Source organism: Quercus suber, unplaced genomic scaffold (assembly GCF_002906115.3).
Source record: "Quercus suber isolate HL8 unplaced genomic scaffold, Cork oak 2.0 scaffold_258, whole genome shotgun sequence".
Taxonomy (NCBI): Eukaryota; Viridiplantae; Streptophyta; class Magnoliopsida; order Fagales; family Fagaceae; genus Quercus; species Quercus suber.
The window spans coordinates 105,903-123,718 of record NW_027069714.1 but is presented as its reverse complement, the minus strand read 5'-3'; the positions used below and the strand labels follow the sequence as shown (position 1 = coordinate 123,718).

The 17,816-nt window shown below is 34.5% G+C and overlaps 2 protein-coding genes and 1 non-coding gene across 3 annotated transcripts; 1 reads left to right on the top strand and 2 right to left on the bottom strand.

Annotated features, from left to right (window-relative positions):
• Positions 1–2,791: 2,791 nt before the first annotated feature.
• LOC112003626 (large ribosomal subunit protein eL43z) lies at positions 2,792–5,187 on the bottom strand. Its single transcript, XM_024035835.2, has 5 exons — positions 5,064–5,187; positions 4,112–4,151; positions 3,346–3,434; positions 3,164–3,246; positions 2,792–3,071 (listed from the first exon to the last, which is right to left on the bottom strand). Exons 1-5 carry the CDS (start codon positions 5,064–5,066, stop codon positions 3,008–3,010), a joined length of 279 nt encoding a protein of 92 aa, XP_023891603.1. The 5' UTR covers positions 5,067–5,187; the 3' UTR covers positions 2,792–3,007.
• A 70-nt stretch (positions 5,188–5,257) lies between these two features.
• TRNAE-CUC (transfer RNA glutamic acid (anticodon CUC)) lies at positions 5,258–5,330 on the top strand. The gene has a single exon. It is a non-coding gene; the product is annotated as a tRNA-Glu (tRNA).
• A 2,558-nt stretch (positions 5,331–7,888) lies between these two features.
• LOC112011739 (SNF2 domain-containing protein CLASSY 4) lies at positions 7,889–14,853 on the bottom strand. Its single transcript, XM_065781194.1, has 3 exons — positions 13,288–14,853; positions 9,933–10,091; positions 7,889–9,760 (listed from the first exon to the last, which is right to left on the bottom strand). Exons 1-3 carry the CDS (start codon positions 14,851–14,853, stop codon positions 7,889–7,891), a joined length of 3,597 nt encoding a protein of 1,198 aa, XP_065637266.1.
• Between the last annotated feature and the right edge of the window lie 2,963 nt (positions 14,854–17,816).

The following is a 17,816-nucleotide window of genomic DNA, read 5'->3' as shown; positions in this document are numbered from 1 at the left end:
TGATGATAGCATTAATTTATATATAGTTGATTAGGCAAGATGATAGATATGATGAAAAGAAATTATTATTTTGGCTCATAGGTAATGTATTATCACTTTTGAGTTTAATTAATTTGAACATGTATGTTATAAATATGCATTAGTTTGATTTGTTGGGTTAACTTTGTTAAATATTATTACATAAATAATGATAAAATTAGTCATTAGTTGAATATATTTTGAATTTATAATGAAATGAAATATATATATATATATAATCTTTTTATAAATTTTATTAGGTGTTTTATTATTATTATTATTATTTCTTTTGTTTTGGGACAATATGCAATTCATTAAACAAAAGACAAGAAACAAAGGGGGGAATCCTCCTTATAAGCTGCAAACAAAGTGAACGGAAGATTTCCAGAATTAAGAAAAAAAAAAAAGGAAAAAAAGAAAAAGAAAAGGGAATTAGAACTTAAAGCAAACTCTATTGCTGTGTGGGCAGCAGAGTTATAAAGCCTATTTTTTTTGTTTTTTGGGATCAGTTATAAAGCCTATTTTTTTTGTTTTTTGGGATCAGTTATAAAGCCTATTAACCCAAAGGAAAGAGCAGGAAATGAAAACATCAGCTTAGGTGCAAATGGACCAGTTTGGGGTGCAAATGGGGGAGAGGAGTGCGTCAAAACAAGTCTTTGAAACCCCTTCAAAGATGACATGATGCCAACGTTCACGCTTGGCAAGCTGCACTGCCCAAAGGGGGCCTCAGCCTCGGCTTGAAGAGAGGAGCGGGTTGGCAAGATTCTAGCCCAAACCTTTACAACAGCGCCAAGGTGATCTCTAGCAACAACTGCGAAAGCTACTTGCTGGTAGAAATAGTTGCGTTGACGTTGATTTTTATACCACCTAGAGGTGGTAGGACCCAGCAATTTAGGACTGAGGGAATTGAGGGATGTTCCGGCCCAGAGAGAGCAAGAAGGTATTCTTGAAATTTGTAACGGATGCACTGATACATGATACAACACACGATATTGATACATGATATTGAAAATATTTTTAAGTATCAACCAAGTACCAAAATATTTATCAACACATGGATAACGAATTTGATAGTGACAACTCATCGTCTACGCAATGACAATGGGTTTCTAAGAGGGCTGCTATAAGTTACAAGCTTGATTTGGAGAAATTATATGGTACTTATGGAGGACCACATCAACAATGCCAAATGGTCCTCCATTCCAGTAATATAATGTCATGTGACTAATTTAAATGAGTCATTATTCTAATCATGCCCTCTAAAATTAAAATTGAAAATTGAAAACAAAAATCTTTTCAGTTTCCATCTTCGGTGCTAACAATATCTCTATGGATTCTTCAAAAAAAAAAAAAAATTATCTTTGTGGAAAAATAATTCAGAAAAACCGCCCAACAATCTAAGCAATCTCATGCCTCTATCCACAAATACCTAAAATTAAACAGAAACACATATTGATTTGAAAATAAAAACGTCAAGTTTAAACTTCAATATATGTAATCTCGTGCCTCTATCACCAAATTGAAATACCACACTTTAATATCTTTGGCTCTTTGCGTTGGGATGCGGAATTAACATTGAGAACTTCGACTGCAGCATTGATGAAACTAATTCCAATTAGATAAATACCTATTTCAACAAATTCCACACGATCACATTATTAGCTTTTTCATATATTTTAGTTAAAAGAAATTCAGGCGTTGGGCTCCACAATGCTCTGTAAAATCCATGCCCGGCATTTTTCCTCTATTCTAGTCTTCTAGAGTATTTGTTTTCAAGCAAAAGAACCCCTAACGGTGAGAAAATCCAAGCCAAAAAGCCTTGCAAAACCTATTCCAGATCTGGTTGCAAGCGTTTGGGGACTAGGAGAATGACATGGTGTTTGGGGGGCAAAATTAATGGCATGCTGTTGCCGGTGTTCGGATTCATCATCACCACAAAGCTCACCGTCCTAACGGTGCCAGAGTAAGACAGAGGATTGTCGTCGACTAGTACTGATGTTGGAACTGAGATGTTTTTATCTTGTTTTATAATTATTTTATTCGATAGAGTGTGATTAGGATAATGACTCATTTAAATGAGACATATGGCATCATATAATTGGAGTGGAGGACCATTAGGCATTGCTGATGTGGTCTTCCATAAGGACTGAATAATTTCTCATTGATTTGGCTGATAAGGGTTTGAGCTTTGAAGTTTTTGACAACCGTAAAATCCGTACCATGATTTTGAGAACCATGTTTCAACTCCATCATTTTAGTATAAAAAAATAAACTTCGACGACTAAATTCAAACATAATCTCAATAAACTGATACCACCTACGGTGGGTGAGTGGTCTAAACAACAAAGGCTTTCTCTCATCTGTGGCATGATATCGGGTCCCTCATTCTCAGACATTGGTAACCAACAAGTAGGTATTGCCACAAGTCAAGTTAGGGCACAATGGTCATTCCATACCCCAAAAAATTCTTCATAAACTGCTCACCCTGTAGAAGTAATTTGTCTCAAGGTGCTTTCACATTTTATCACACTTGCTAAGGAAAAAGGGTACCCCAATCAGTGGCAAATTGGGTATAGCACAACTATGAGCCTAACAGGCTCACACAGTAAATTACTCCAGAACACAACCCTTATTGCTGCTGAATAAAAAGGAACAAGGATGCACCTCCATTTGTTATCCTGATATTCCCACTTCAAGGCAATGGATAAAGAATTGGATTCCGGCAAGACAAGATCAACATTGGAAACAAATTATAGCTTGTAACTCACATTCGAAGCCGTGAAAACACAATTTAACTGTTCTAATATTACCAAAAACCAACTTGACAACAGCAGAGAAGTGTAAATCTCAGTTTAACAAAAATACTTCCAACAATTTCCATTGCATTAATGATGAAGGGGTTAAAAAGTAAAAACTACAAACGTTCTTAAAGTAGAACTTTCTAAAGGTGCAGACATTCAAAAACAAGATAGAATAGGCTAATTGCTGCTCAACTTTCAGTTTGATCTCTAAGCCTCCGAATGGTGCTCCTCACGGTCACAGCACTAGCAGTGCTGTCAAAATGACAAAAACAGCAATTAGTCATTTACTTGTAAGGGTTCAAAAATGAAGAGGAAAAAAGACTAATTCAAGTTAGAATTATTACTTCAAGGTGTAGGCACCGCCTGCTTTGACCTTTCCACAGTCCTTGCAGCCCCAAATTCCAACAGCCTTCCTCTTCACTGCAAACTGCCACATGGAAGTAAATAATTAGAAAACATAACATTTGAATGAAGTGCTGTCATTAACCCCCCAAAGAAAAAAGAATACACAAGAACAGCGCCTTACCTTCCCACAGAATTCACAGAAATATTTGCTATGCTGGCTAACTTCCATTTTCTTAATCTGCTTTCGCAGACTGGCACCATAACGGGTACCTATAAAAAGAGGCAACATGCAATTAAAAAAAAAAAAAAAAAAAAATCATGCAAAGGCAACTGTAAACTTGGAACTTAAAAAAAAAAAAAAAAAAAAAATCATGCAAAGGCAACTGTAAACTTGGAACGGTATAAATGGTTTCTGGCAAAGGTAATCAAAAAGAGGAAAAAAACAAGAATTTCGTTAGTGTTTTTTTTTTTCCTTATCCATATTCTCTTATTTCAATACTTGACAGAAAATTCAGAAATTTAGCATAGGAACACAAAAACAAAGAAAAATAAAAACAAAAGCAAAGTGCAGAATTCACATTAATTTATCAATGAAGTAATAGCTTTAGATTGATTGCCCCTAACTTTACTATATAACAAATGGACTATATTTAAATAGTTATAACACAAATTCAAAATGATAACAATTCCAAATAAAACAAAAATTACATATTTATCATTTAGGTAAAAACAAAAAATTCCACATAAAAACTTCAGACAAATTATAATTAAGACAAGTCTCATTAATTCACTATCAGATAAATTATCAGCTCATCCTTATTGAGGAGCAAGTGGAGGCACTACCCAATCAAGAACACTAGATCAAAATGCTATCTCTCATTTATGGGGAAAAAAATATCAATCAAGATTCATATAAGATTAAAAACATATAAATTCAAAGCACTAACCATATTTTCCAACAATACCCGCCTTCTTTGTTCTCTTAGTCTGCATCCAAAAACAAAGGGATCAACTTAGATCCAAAACCAAAACTATATGAAAATGCAATTTGAATTAAAAAAAAGATCCAAAAGTAGGGTAACAGTCTGGGAAATTTAGCGAATCATGGGTCAGCCAGACTATCTATTGACAGCAAGAGGTACAAGGAAGAGATGTGTATGCATTTGGATGCAGCTTCTTGCTGATTACTTATTACTTTATTTACTGAAAACTGAAGTCTGGTTGTTCGTAGAGAAAATGAGGATGTAAAAAGCCGATGACAAACAAACTCGTGGTATTATTATCACTCTTAGTCAATGTTTAAGAAAGAAATTCAACTAGATGTGTAAAATCCTTGACAGCAAAACCATTTCCTGTCATTATTATTAATCAAGCCGCGAATTTAACATAATGCAAGTCAGGGAACAGCATACTCCTCAACAAATTGAACAGCTCTAAATCAATAAGATATGCAACATGTTCAATACACCATACAAGCAGTCAAAGGTTCATTGTAAGTAACAACCAAAACCCATATTTCCTTTGTCTCATTAACATCAACTATGGCATCGGGGTCTTTGCACCACTTTAAATTTGCAACACTTCCATCTAGAATTACTAAGATATTCAATAAACCCAACAAATTTAGGACCAAACCAATGCACATACTGGTCATGTAGTTAGAACGATCCAACTTAGTAAACCCAATATTGAAAAATGAACTCACATGTTCACGATAAATTCAAACAATATAGGGACACCAATTTTGATGAATTGCTTTTTTTGTAATACGAAGAAAACACAGAGGAAAAAAATAACGGAAAAGTCTCATTTTCCTAGTAAACAAACATATCCTAGGCTTCAATATACAATACTGATCGAGAAAATTGAAATCTATTAAGAGAGAGAGAAAGAGGGTACCATGTTGATTGGATTGGAAGTGTTGAGAGAGAAGCAGCGGCGGAATCTGATTGTGAAAATGAGCAGTTGGAGAGAAACCCTTAGGGTTTCTTCGATTCGCTTTTATAAGTGCCCAAACGGGTCCAGAGTTGTAAAGCGGGTACAGGAAATTATATATTATTTATTTAATACATCGTGAAGTTAAATAAACATCATCCGTTGTAGTCTAGTTGGTTAGGATACTCGGCTCTCACCCGAGAGACCCGGGTTCAAGTCCCGGCAACGGAAGTATTTGTTTTTGCCTTTTTTGGAAAAAAATTTTTTTTGCTTTTGGTTCTTTAATTTGTTTTCATCATTTTTGCCTCTTTTTGGATAAAATACAACTTTAGTTCTTAAATTTTACTATAATTTTTTTTTTCATCCATAAACGTAAAAAGTTTTTTATTTTTATTTTTAAATATTTGTGGGCTTTTGGGAGAATTGATGACTACATCAAAGATGCACTTGCTACTACTAGTATATCTGATTAGTCTTAATTGATTAGTTGTAAATAGCCCCAAACTGCAGAACAAATGATTATCCCGAATCTACACCGAGGTATTGACAGTGATTCCCCAATATTACATAATAGAATGTGATATGATGAAATAGAATGCAATAGAAACAAACACACAAGGAATGGGTTAGCTACTCTTAATGGTCAAAGCAACTCTTTCCTTTTGAATTATTTAATTTGGAATGAATCAAATCTCCCCAAATAGGATTCGAACTTACGACCAGTTAGTTAATAGTTGACCGCTTTACCACTAAGCTATTGAGGAACAACAGGAGGTTTGATCTTATAAAGTTCAATTCCCATTCTCAACCTATGACCAATATGAGCTCAAAGTTTCCTTTGTAACTCTGGTTTACCTCTTTTTTAGATAACAAAATACTATTTTGGTTCTTAAACTTTATTATAAGTTTGTTTTTTGTCCATAAACTTTAAATAGTTTTTTTTTTTAATTTTTTTATCCTTAAACTTTGTAATAGTTTTTTTTTTTCAATAGTTTGGATTCAAGTCTGGACAATGTAATTTCTTCTTCTTCTTCTTCTTCTTCTTCTTCTTCTTCTTTTTTTTTTTTTGCCTCTTTTTAGGTGAAATACTATTTTAGTTCTTAAACTTTACTATAAGTTTGTTATTCATCCATAACCTTTAAAAAGTTCTATTTTTTTATTTAATTTTTTTCACTCTTAAACTTTGTAAATAGTTTTTTTTTTTTTTTTTTTTTTTTCAATAGTTTAGATCAAAAAAGAATTTTAAACCCCCCCCCCCTTTTTTTTGAAACTTATTTCTTTTTCTTTTCTTTTCTTTTTTGTTCTTTTTTTGGGTCTGAGCAAAGCAACAAGAAGAAAAAATAACTTGCTGCTGCCATTGAAAGTGAAATGAATCCCACATTCAACCTTTGTGCAACAGCTTATGATGGCCACTGGCCTAAACATGCATTATCATATAGCTTAAATAGAATATTTGGTATACCAAACAACAATCTATAGTTCACTTAGGTGAAGTTTATTGAAAATACTTTGAGATCAACTATTCTTATTTCTTATATGTCAAGAGATTTCTCATTTGAAACTTATTGGTGTTTCCAACAAAAATTGTTGAATGTTCAAATCCATCTTCTGCTAACTAGTATTAAATGTTCCTATATTTGTAATCAGCTATATTTAAAAAGCAAAGAAAAATGTGCTTTTCTTGTGAGGCAAACAAAAATTTACTGCACATAAAGATTTCCTAAAAATTTTCATGTGATGATGACATCAAGAAAAATAGGACAACATTATCCAGTGGCCACAATCACTTGTACCCCATAATTAAAAGTTAGGCATCATTTTTTTTACACCCCAAAATTTTGTAGTCATCTCGTCTGACTTAAAATTGCCCTATATACTTAGGTAATATTGATACAGGTTATTATACTCCCCAAAAATTTTTGCAGCTCAAATAATTGGAGTCATCTTAATTGTACTGTACCTAGAGACAAAGTGGAAGCCATTACAGAACAAAATACCAAAAGGCACAGAAGTCGATCCTCATTTTCGGTAAGTGGTTGGTGCGGATTTTATTATGGAGTAAATGACTTAAATGAGCTCCAAGAGACTCCTTTTCTTCAGCCAGGAATAAATAAATAAATAAAACTTGCATTTTTTTTCTAAGGAAGTTTGAGAGGTAAATATATGATTCCCTCGTCATGAAGTGCAAAGCAAGAGAAAACAATTATCAACAGGTATACTATGGATAATAACTGAAGGAAATGAGCTTTGGGACTTGGGTTAATAAAAATACATGACTCATGAGAAAGCCAGTCTTTCATCTAGTGAATGCTTTTAGTTTTGCATCTTCACCTTACTCTCATTCTTCTCCTGCATTATATATTCGTTCACCACTAACCAGATCCAGGTGCACAAGAATCACCCCTCAAAATTAGAAATGCATATGCAGCGTAAACATCAACCAGAATCGCACCCCAGTTCAGGTTGAGACTAAGTAGTAAATACTAAATTAACTAGATCTTGATGTCCTGAGAAAGTTCTCACCTGATGGAAAAATTTATTCTACACTGCAAAAGAGTAAATGTTGGCACAGGAGACAAAGGAGGAATATTGGTATGCTTCAAACATTCTGGAATCTAATTAATAAAAATCAAGGAAGAGAACTCAAAATTACTAGTTGCAAACTAGTGTGAAACAATCCATTTTAATTTTTCCATACTTCACTGAATACACTTGTTTACAAAAACTTTTGATAGCTTTATAATGCGACCAGACTTCTAGAACCAAAAAAACACAAAATAATTTCAGCCTCAAGGACGAGATGGTGAGGTTGTTACTGGTTCTTTCTCCAACCAGCTATAAGTCTCAATCAGTTTAGACTCTTTCTGTTGGTATGCTATCTTTTCAAACATATACTTTAGTTTATCATGTTGAACCATCTCTTCCAAAATTTTATCATCTGAGACTGTCCGGGCAATTTTCTGCTGATCACAACCCCTGCCAGAAGAACAGAATACTAACTCAGACAACAAGTCCTTCTCAGTTTGTCGATAATACTTTGCTTCTTCCCTTGCACCAGACGCAATGAGATGGTATATGTACACTACCTTTTTCTGCCCAAGCCTATATGCACGACATATAGCTTGCCTTTCAACTGACGGATTCCATACCACATCCAGTAAAACAACCCTTGAAGCCCCAACCAGATTTATCCCTTCACGGCTTGCCTTTATTGATGCTAATAATACCCTTGCTTCACTAGTTGGATCATTGAAAACATTAATTGAGGATTGGCGCTGCTCCATGCTATGCTTTCCATCCATATACAACATCTCTTTTCCTTCATTCCAATTAAAATGATACTTAAGCTGGTCCTTTATAAAGGCTAACGGTTCAAGGAATTGACTAAAAACCAAAACTTTTTCATTCACAGCCTCGGAAAGCCGGATGAGTTCAATTAAAAATTTTGCTTTGACTCCAGCCTCAAGATTCGATTTTTCTAATTTATGCTTGTCAGAAGGAAAACTGTCATCTACACACTGAAGCAACAGTGAAGGGTGGAGAGAAATCAAAGATTCATAATGATCAAATTTGAAGTTGGACCTTACAAAATGATCACGGAGTTCCTCAAAGAGGCTCTTCTGCAGCTGGGATGGCTGTAATATAACCAAAGAGTCCCTCAGCCCTGGAAGTTTTTCTTGTAGTATGAAACCTTTGTGTACATGAACAAATGGCTGAATCATATCTCTAACCTTCTTCAGTTTCTCATATTTCAGTCTATCATCAGTGACTTTAGTAATGGAACTTGTAAGAGATAACCATTTACCTTCTTTGTCTTCAAACACTGGCCTTGCCAAGCATAGCGTATTATAAAGCTCATAAAAATTATTTTGAAAAGGAGTTCCCGAAAGGATGATGCGCTTATCCGTTTTTATATTTGACAAAACCTGCAGGATCCGACTATCAGGATTGCGAGCAACATGCCCTTCATCAAGGACTACAATACCAGGAACCTCAAGAAGGATCTTCCTGAAATGATTATCTTGTTCAGTCCTTACTTTACCCTTTTTATTAACTTCTCCAGCAAGCTTTTCAAACAGTGTGTAACTGATCCCCAGGATGCTTCTATCCTTTTTCCAGGAATACAACTTTACCATACGGATTACACTTATGTTCATGTGTCCATCTTGCCTCAGCTTTTCCTTGCCTGACAACTCATTCTTGTTCAGATTGTGAAATGGGATGTCAAAATCCCATTTCTGGAACTCCTCTTCCCATGTAAGGAGCATGCTACGAGGAGCAACAATGACAGGCCTGCATGTGGGATGTAATTTCATGTATGTCTGAAGAAAAACAATGGTTAAACGGGTTTTTCCTGTCCCAGGAGCATGTGATATAATGCAGCCACTCCCACCAGCACAAGTTGTTTGATGTTTCAACTTCTGAAGATGAATTCCTCCAGCTATATTCTTCCAAATAAATTCAAAACCTTCACATTGATGTGGATACAAACTATTTTTTATACCAGGAATGATGTCCCACACAGTGCCTTCAGCTCGAAGTTGGGGATCACAGTTAGAGAGGGAATCACTACACCAGTCTTGAGAACTAAGCTCATCAATGATGGAGTTGTTCATTGCACCTGAGTCTCTCCTGTCTGATTTTCTAAAAGGATTTCTACTCTGCAATATGGAAAACCAAGTTTAAAGAGAAAAGAAACAGATATTTGATGCAAAACTTCTCTGTTAAAGAAAATATTGGTTTGACAGAAACTACCAGTCATTCAGCTCACTGGACTAAGACAAACCTTCTTCACTCATATAAACATGAATAAGAAAAAATTGTAAGACTCACAAAATCTGGTACAATATACTTGATTTCCAGTTGCACGTGTGGGCAAAATTCACATCTAAGTCCAACTTCTTCATCAAGAATAAGCTGATGATACCCTTGATGGCAAAGGGTAGCTCTATCGACTTCATCCTCTGGAAGAAGGGAATCTTCATCTTCAACCTATTGATCAACATTAAACAATTAAAGTTTCACCAGTAACAAATGCGCTCATATAAGATGCTAAATGAGGAGATGACGGGAAAAAAGACTGGTCAAATTAGAAAAGAAAAATATAGAGCCTATATAAATGGTCATGATGTGTACAAATAAAGGCTGGGAAGGGCTGTTAAACAAAATAACCAACAATACGAATGGTTTGACCTACTTTTCCAATCACTAATGCTTTTAAGGTGTTTGGAGAATTTTAATAAACCTACAAATATCATTAGTGTTATGTTTGTTTGTTAGTCAGGTTGATAACATAATCTAGTATTGACTTACGAACACATTCTGCAACCATAAATGCTACCAATAATGAACATAGTACAGTTTTTTTTTTTTTTTTTTTTTAGGATCCCCTCCAATTGATTCCTCCAATTCCCTCCATTTTTAGCCAGATATGTGACATATGTCATTTATTTGTTTTTTAAATGCCACATGTCTTCCATCTAAATAAAAATTGAAAGGAATTGGAGGATTTAATTGGAGAACTTATCCCTTTTTTTTAATAAGAAATAATGAACAAAGTGCAATAAATAAGAAACATAAACACACATACAATAAGATAATGACATAGATATATACTCATAAGATCAAGAACATGAAGTTCATACTGAAGTAATTCAAGAAAGAACAAGCATTAAGAACCTTACTTCACTAATATGACATACTAAAGTTAGTTTTACATTCCTCCTTGGGGACAAAAAAGACACCCTATGTTTCTTACCTGCATTAGGAAGAAAATGTTTTTTTTTTTTTTAAAGTATTTAGAAGTATCAATCACAACCACCTGGGGACTGAAAAAGCAACAGAAAAGTAAATTTAGTTTTACATGCAACCTCCCCCCCACCCCCGACTTCTCTCTCTCTCCCAAAATTCCATACAAAATACTTTAATGGCAACATTCAAAATAAACACATACACACATACACACATCATAACAAAAGAAGGTGTGAAGCACTGTTAAAAAAAATTTAAAACCAATGTTAAAACCTATAGTTCCAAAATTTCAGCTTTTACAATATTTGAATTACGATGTGGCAGCCATGAGCTTTCAGAGTACCTTTCAACACGATTTTTAATAATGCCCTCAATTTCAGGAAAAGATCATACACGCGTGCACGTGCACTCACACACAGAGATCCAAGTGGCAGTTGTGTTAAAAATACCTAAAAGTTTCAGGGGTGAAAAACTCAATACCTAAAAGAAAGTTAATAATGCCCTTTTTTTTTCATCAAAAAAAAAAAAAAGACAACTTTGTAACTGACCTCGGTGTGTGTGTGTGTGTGTGTGTGTGTGTGTGTGTGTCTGTGTGTGTGTGTGTGTGTGTGTAAATAAAAACAATATGTTTATAACTTAAAACATTTGATTCAATCTGTACCATTGTCCAAATTCAAGTATCCAAAATACAAGCAAAATGCAAAAATAGAGGGCAATCTATTCTCCAGAGATAATAAGAATTAATGGATCTCTTATCCCTTTTTTTTAATAAGAAATAATGAACAAAGTGCAATAAATAAGAAACATAAACACACATACAATAAGATAATGACATAGATATATACTCATAAGATCAAGAACATGAAGTTCATACTGAAGTAATTCAAGAAAGAACAAGCATTAAGAACCTTACTTCACTAATATGACATACTAAAGTTAGTTTTACATTCCTCCTTGGGGACAAAAAAGACACCCTATGTTTCTTACCTGCATTAGGAAGAAAATGTTTTTTTTTTTTTTAAAGTATTTAGAAGTATCAATCACAACCACCTGGGGACTGAAAAAGCAACAGAAAAGTAAATTTAGTTTTACATGCAACCTCCCCCCCACCCCCGACTTCTCTCTCTCTCCCAAAATTCCATACAAAATACTTTAATGGCAACATTCAAAATAAACACATACACACATACACACATCATAACAAAAGAAGGTGTGAAGCACTGTTAAAAAAAATTTAAAACCAATGTTAAAACCTATAGTTCCAAAATTTCAGCTTTTACAATATTTGAATTACGATGTGGCAGCCATGAGCTTTCAGAGTACCTTTCAACACGATTTTTAATAATGCCCTCAATTTCAGGAAAAGATCATACACGCGTGCACGTGCACTCACACACAGAGATCCAAGTGGCAGTTGTGTTAAAAATACCTAAAAGTTTCAGGGGTGAAAAACTCAATACCTAAAAGAAAGTTAATAATGCCCTTTTTTTTTCATCAAAAAAAAAAAAAAGACAACTTTGTAACTGACCTCGGTGTGTGTGTGTGTGTGTGTGTGTGTGTGTGTGTGTCTGTGTGTGTGTGTGTGTGTGTGTAAATAAAAACAATATGTTTATAACTTAAAACATTTGATTCAATCTGTACCATTGTCCAAATTCAAGTATCCAAAATACAAGCAAAATGCAAAAATAGAGGGCAATCTATTCTCCAGAGATAATAAGAATTAATGGATCGATTTGCAGTCCATCAATCCATGAATTTCAATGCATTCACCTTCTTTCAATTGCTAACAATAACAGGAAAAGGCATGATAAATATTATAACCATATTGCTCCAACTCATTTAATTAAGTAAGAGAGTATTCTAGTGTAGTTCAGATATGACCTATTATATTGGAAACTGGGATGCTTATTATGTGGCAGACATCATGGAAATTAATTTCTACAAGCCAAATATAATATTCCATCAACTGCTGAAAGCTGTGTCCAAGAATGAATGCATTTTAAATTATTTTTTATTAAACATATTAGGCCTTTTGTTATTAGAACTTGAAATGCAAGTTTAATTTCTATCAAATCAAATATCAGGATGCATAAAAGCAACCAGATGAACTCAACAATCAGTAAGCATTACAAACTTATAGTCTTGACTATGGGGATCCTTAGCGACTAAGTTAATCATGACCAAAATCAAAACAGAATACTCAAATTCACAATTTCACCAAAACAGAGGATTTTTTCATGGAATGCTTGGTTAGAACATAGATTTGCTGAATCATAAAGACTCCCAATAATCAATCACAAGATAAATTATTAATAACATTGTCGCGCGAAACAGAAATTACTATAGTGCCTTGTAAACAGGTTTCAAGCAATGTATGAGAGGAAACAAACATATATATATATATATATAGGCGTGCTGCTTCATGAAACCAACATACCTCAGCAGCATCAACATAACCAATTTCACTCGATCTAAGAGCTAACTCCATATCAGCCCAAAGTTTATCCATTTCTTTCTCTTCTTCTGATTTCTCTGGTGGATTCGACTCCTGAATTCCAAAAGTGAACTTCAATGGGAGAGATATCTCAGCAACTGGTGGATTACTTTCATCTCTAAAAGAAACCAATTCTTCCAAACGATCTCCCTTCTCTAAAATGGAATCCGCAAGAATTGTCAAAACATTACAATTTTTTGACAAACGGATGCGATTTCCCTTGATTGGTATCTTCAACTTCCCTTTATCCTTCCCATGTAAATTCCTCTCACAAGCATCTATGTTGCCTCTGTTAGTTTTAAATTTCTCACTAGCAGACACAGATTTTATCTTCCCACCATGACCAGTCTCATCATCACTAGAATAATCTTCACTCTCATCATTAGACCCAGCCTTCACACCACCGCTGCCAACATCATCAGCACCATCATTGCTATCATCATGCCCGGATGAAGACTCCACTTCCTCCTCATCAACACAAAGTGGGTGACTTAAAGTTCCGAGCTTCATTTTCTTTTTTCCCAATTTTGATACAAAACAAGAACGGGTTCTTCGAGCCACACAATTATCTTCGTCATTCTCTACATCAACCAAAATTTCCAATCCATACTTCCTCCTCTTCAACCCAACATCAACTCCTTTTGGCCTCCCCCTCCCATGACTCCCTCTCTTCTCAACCTCAAATTCCTCAGCATCTTCCCCTTTTTCCTCCTCTTCACCCCCACTATCCGAACTCAATTGCTCCAAACTAGCACAAGTTTCCAACTTTTCCACTTCATAATCCTGATCATCCTCATAATCTTTGTCCTCTTCACAAGAGGATGATTCTAACGATGAGTCAGACGCTCCTAAATCAACAGCATCACATGAATCATCAAACACAGCATCACCACAACCATCCCCATCCTCACTACTCTTCCTCTCATCTATGTTCAAGCTACTAGTCTCACCCTTTCCTTTTCTCAATGAAACAGGTTCATCATTACCCCTCCTCCAATCAGAATTCAGTTCACCATTTTCAGTCACATCTTTCTCACTCATATCATCCTCCTCATCAACATCTATACAAATAACATCCTCCTCTCTCTCTTCCCCGACTAAATCTCTTCCTTCACCCAAAATAACCACCTCATCCTCACTATCATCCAGCATTATTTCATCCACATTGGCCATTCCCTCAAAACCCTTATTTGAATTTCCCTTATTCTTCAACTTCAAACTCTCATTCCCCACAAAATCCGTCAATTCGTCTCCTTCTTCACTACAATCATCCACATTAATCTCCTCCACACTACTATCAGACACAGCAAAAGACTCACTCTCAGACCCTAATCTCTCATACCCTTTAACCCCATCAACTCTATGGGGTCTGCTAGAACCAGCCAAGTCAACCCCATTACTCTCCTTCCTCCCCTTCTTCATCTTCTCCTTCTTCTCTACAATACAGTCTCCATAAAACTGGGCTCGCCCCTGTCTGGTCCTGCTAGCTATTGGCAAACTATAATCCATCCTTGTTCCACAAAAAAATTCAAACCTTTACCTATCAGAATCCCAAAAAAGATTCAAACTTTAACAAAACAAAAAAGAATCAGTAAGAAGCAGAAATCACAAAAAGACACACATACAATAACAATAAAGAAAGAAATTAAACACGTACATACAGAGAAAACTTAAAAGCATGCGTCAGAGAGAGAGAGACTGCGTTACATTCAATAGAAATCAATGAAGCATTTGCAGAGACAGAGAAACAGAGACAGAGACATAGAGAGTGAAAAAGGCGCGAAGAGTGCATGTAAGTAAAAGAGGTAATAGAAGCACAAGAGAAGAGTTTGGGTGTTTTCTCATTCTTGTAAACTCTTTGTCTTCACGCCATACTTGGTAAAAGGTGACAACTTGAGTCTGTCTGTCCAATGAAAATCTTTCATTCTTTGCTCCCAAATTCCCAAACTACCCCTTAAGACCTTTTGTCTCCCTGGTAATAATGTCTCAAAAATATTATAGGTGCGGCCGTGTGAGAGAGAGCATCTCATCTCATGTGTTTGGTATTTGTGTGTAGTGGGATTGGGATTTTTTTTTTTTTTTTTTTTTTATATTCCTGTGAGAATGTGGGTTTTAGATTTCTTGGTCCCAATTGAACTTTTATTTTCCAGTACATATATTTGTCACTCCCCCTTTGGTGTGGTATGATACTATGATTTGATGTGGGGGGGGTTTTGTTTTTGTATTTTTTATTTTATTTTATGAATTTGGGTTTTGGATGTTGGCCCCAAATGGGACTACCTTCTCTTTTGTTCTTCAGTACATATGTATTTGTCAAGTCAACTCACCCTTTGGTGTGGTTTGAACTTTGAAGTGATGCGATGTCCTAGTTTAGTGGTGCAGAGTGGTTGAAGGAAGAATGGAATGAATGAATAAATATTTGACAGTAAAGTATGGGAAGCCACCATGACCATGAGTGAGTTTCATTGGGTGGATTAAGGGTTTTATTGAAAGAATCAAATCAATAACTTGATTGATTGGATGGCCAAAACTTTTTTACTTGGAGACAAGGAATTGTCTCCCCATTTCATCAAATCGTTGGTTATTATTTATTTATTTTTTTGGGTTTTATTTTATATGATTCCTTGGTAATAATAATTTTAAAATGAAGAAAATATCTTAATTAAGAAAATGTTAAAACTACAAATTTTAGAATTAAAAGCTTAAAACTAGTTTAAGGTTATGATTAATGACATTTTATTTTTTTGAATTCATACTTGGCACCACCTTAAAAAAAATATTTTTTGTGATTTTTTTTTTGAGAATCAAATTATTTTTTGTGATTGATAACACATTATTTTGTAAGTTTATATAATAAAATTTTTATAATCCTTAGTACTACTTCAAGATATTTGATGGTAAAATTAATTATAATAAACATATATGAATTCAATTTACTCTCAGTATTTTAACTCGTGTTATGCACAAAATATGATAAGTATGTAAAAATGTAAACTTGTTTTAATTGTTTGTTTAAATAGAATGGTACATTGTATCTAAAAAAAAGAGAATGGTAAATAATATTGCACAAGATTTTGAAACCAAGTAGGTTGAGAAAAAACACCCAATTTTGTTGGTAACCTTTTGTATTAAATTTTTATTCTTCAAAAAAAAAAATTAAAAAACAAACAGATATAGCAAAATTTCTATCAAAAAAAAAATTTGTGAATTTTGTTGTATGGCTTTTGTATGACAAAATGTTTTGTCTAACGGTTTGAAATTGGTTGAATCTACAAAATGTACACGTATAAATTATAATTAAAAACAAAAATAAACATTAGAAATAACTAATAAATGCATCAACCAATAAACAAGTTTAGCAAATTTTATTGAAAAATATTTACCTATTAATTCAAAAGAATAACCATGAAGTTAATATTTGTGACCCATTTTACTCATTTTAATGACGCAGAACAAATTTAGGATACAATGTTCTTTCGAATCCCCAGTAGACAATGTATCAATTGTTTCCTTCTATATTCCTTAATAAGAGCATATTCCACATTCATATGTTTTTCTACGTTCTCAACATTCAAATTTTCCACCAAAAAAAAAAGTTCCCTAAATAAACTTCTTCTTCATAATCTTTTCCAAGCTGCCTGAAGACTTCGATATATTGAAAAACAACACAAATTCCTTCATGAACCACTGTTAACAATTTCGGAAAGAGCTCAGAAATCCGCTGAAGCTTTGAAGAGTTTTGATGTGTCCGAAGCTTTGAAACTGCTGAAGCCGTGATTGGAGGTCGAGAAACTGAGGGAAAATGAGGGAAAATAAAACCTAACCCAGAAACGTCTTAGACTTTGAGGTGAGGGCTGGGTCTTTTTTTTTTTTTTTGGTGGGATGGGCTGGGTTGAGTTTGTTGGGTATATTATTTTTGGGTTAAATGGGGTTCAATGGGTTTTTAATTAAAACCCAATTATTTTTGGGTCTAACTGGGTTGATGTCCATTTAACCCAATTAATAATTGGGTAAGTTTGGGCTTAATTAGAGTGGGTGGGTTTGGGTAGGTAAATGGGTTTGGGCTTATTTTGCCACCCCTAGTCAAAATAGTATTTTTTATGAGAGAGCTGATGAAAATGCTCTCAGAGCTGATGGCAATAAGTTTGGGGTTGAAGGTGTTTTCTCAAGTTGACTAATAAAAAAAGATTCATTTTACTTAAACGTTAAAAGACAACATATATATTTTTTTTTTGAAAATGGAATGAAACTTCATTAAACATTAACTGAGTCCAAAAACAGAGCATCAATAGCGGGGGGAGGGGACTCCTCCAACCATACAATCTCATCACCCAACCCTCTAGCAAACTTGGCTAAACAATGAGCCACACCATTGGCTAACCGGCTTACCCACCCAGCAGACACAACACGTAGACCTGTGTATAAGCAGTGAATATCCCCATACAAGTTCCCCAGACGTGAACCATTTGGCT

Bases quoted from the DNA above. Each gene is read 5' to 3' on its own strand.
- LOC112003626 (XM_024035835.2), bottom strand. The intron at 3,247-3,345 runs GTAAGGCGCTGT...TCCATGTGGCAG, and splicing joins TCTGTGAATTCTGTGGGAAG to TTTGCAGTGAAGAGGAAGGC. The intron at 3,072-3,163 runs GTAATAATTCTA...TCATTTTGACAG, and splicing joins GGCGGTGCCTACACCTTGAA to CACTGCTAGTGCTGTGACCG.
- LOC112011739 (XM_065781194.1), bottom strand. From the start codon at position 14,853: ATGGATTATAGTTTGCCAATAGCTAGCAGGACCAGACAGGGGCGAGCC. The intron at 10,092-13,287 runs GTATGTTGGTTT...GTTGATCAATAG, and splicing joins GTTATGTTGATGCTGCTGAG to GTTGAAGATGAAGATTCCCT. The intron at 9,761-9,932 runs GTGAGTCTTACA...TCCATATTGCAG, and splicing joins AGTATATTGTACCAGATTTT to AGTAGAAATCCTTTTAGAAA.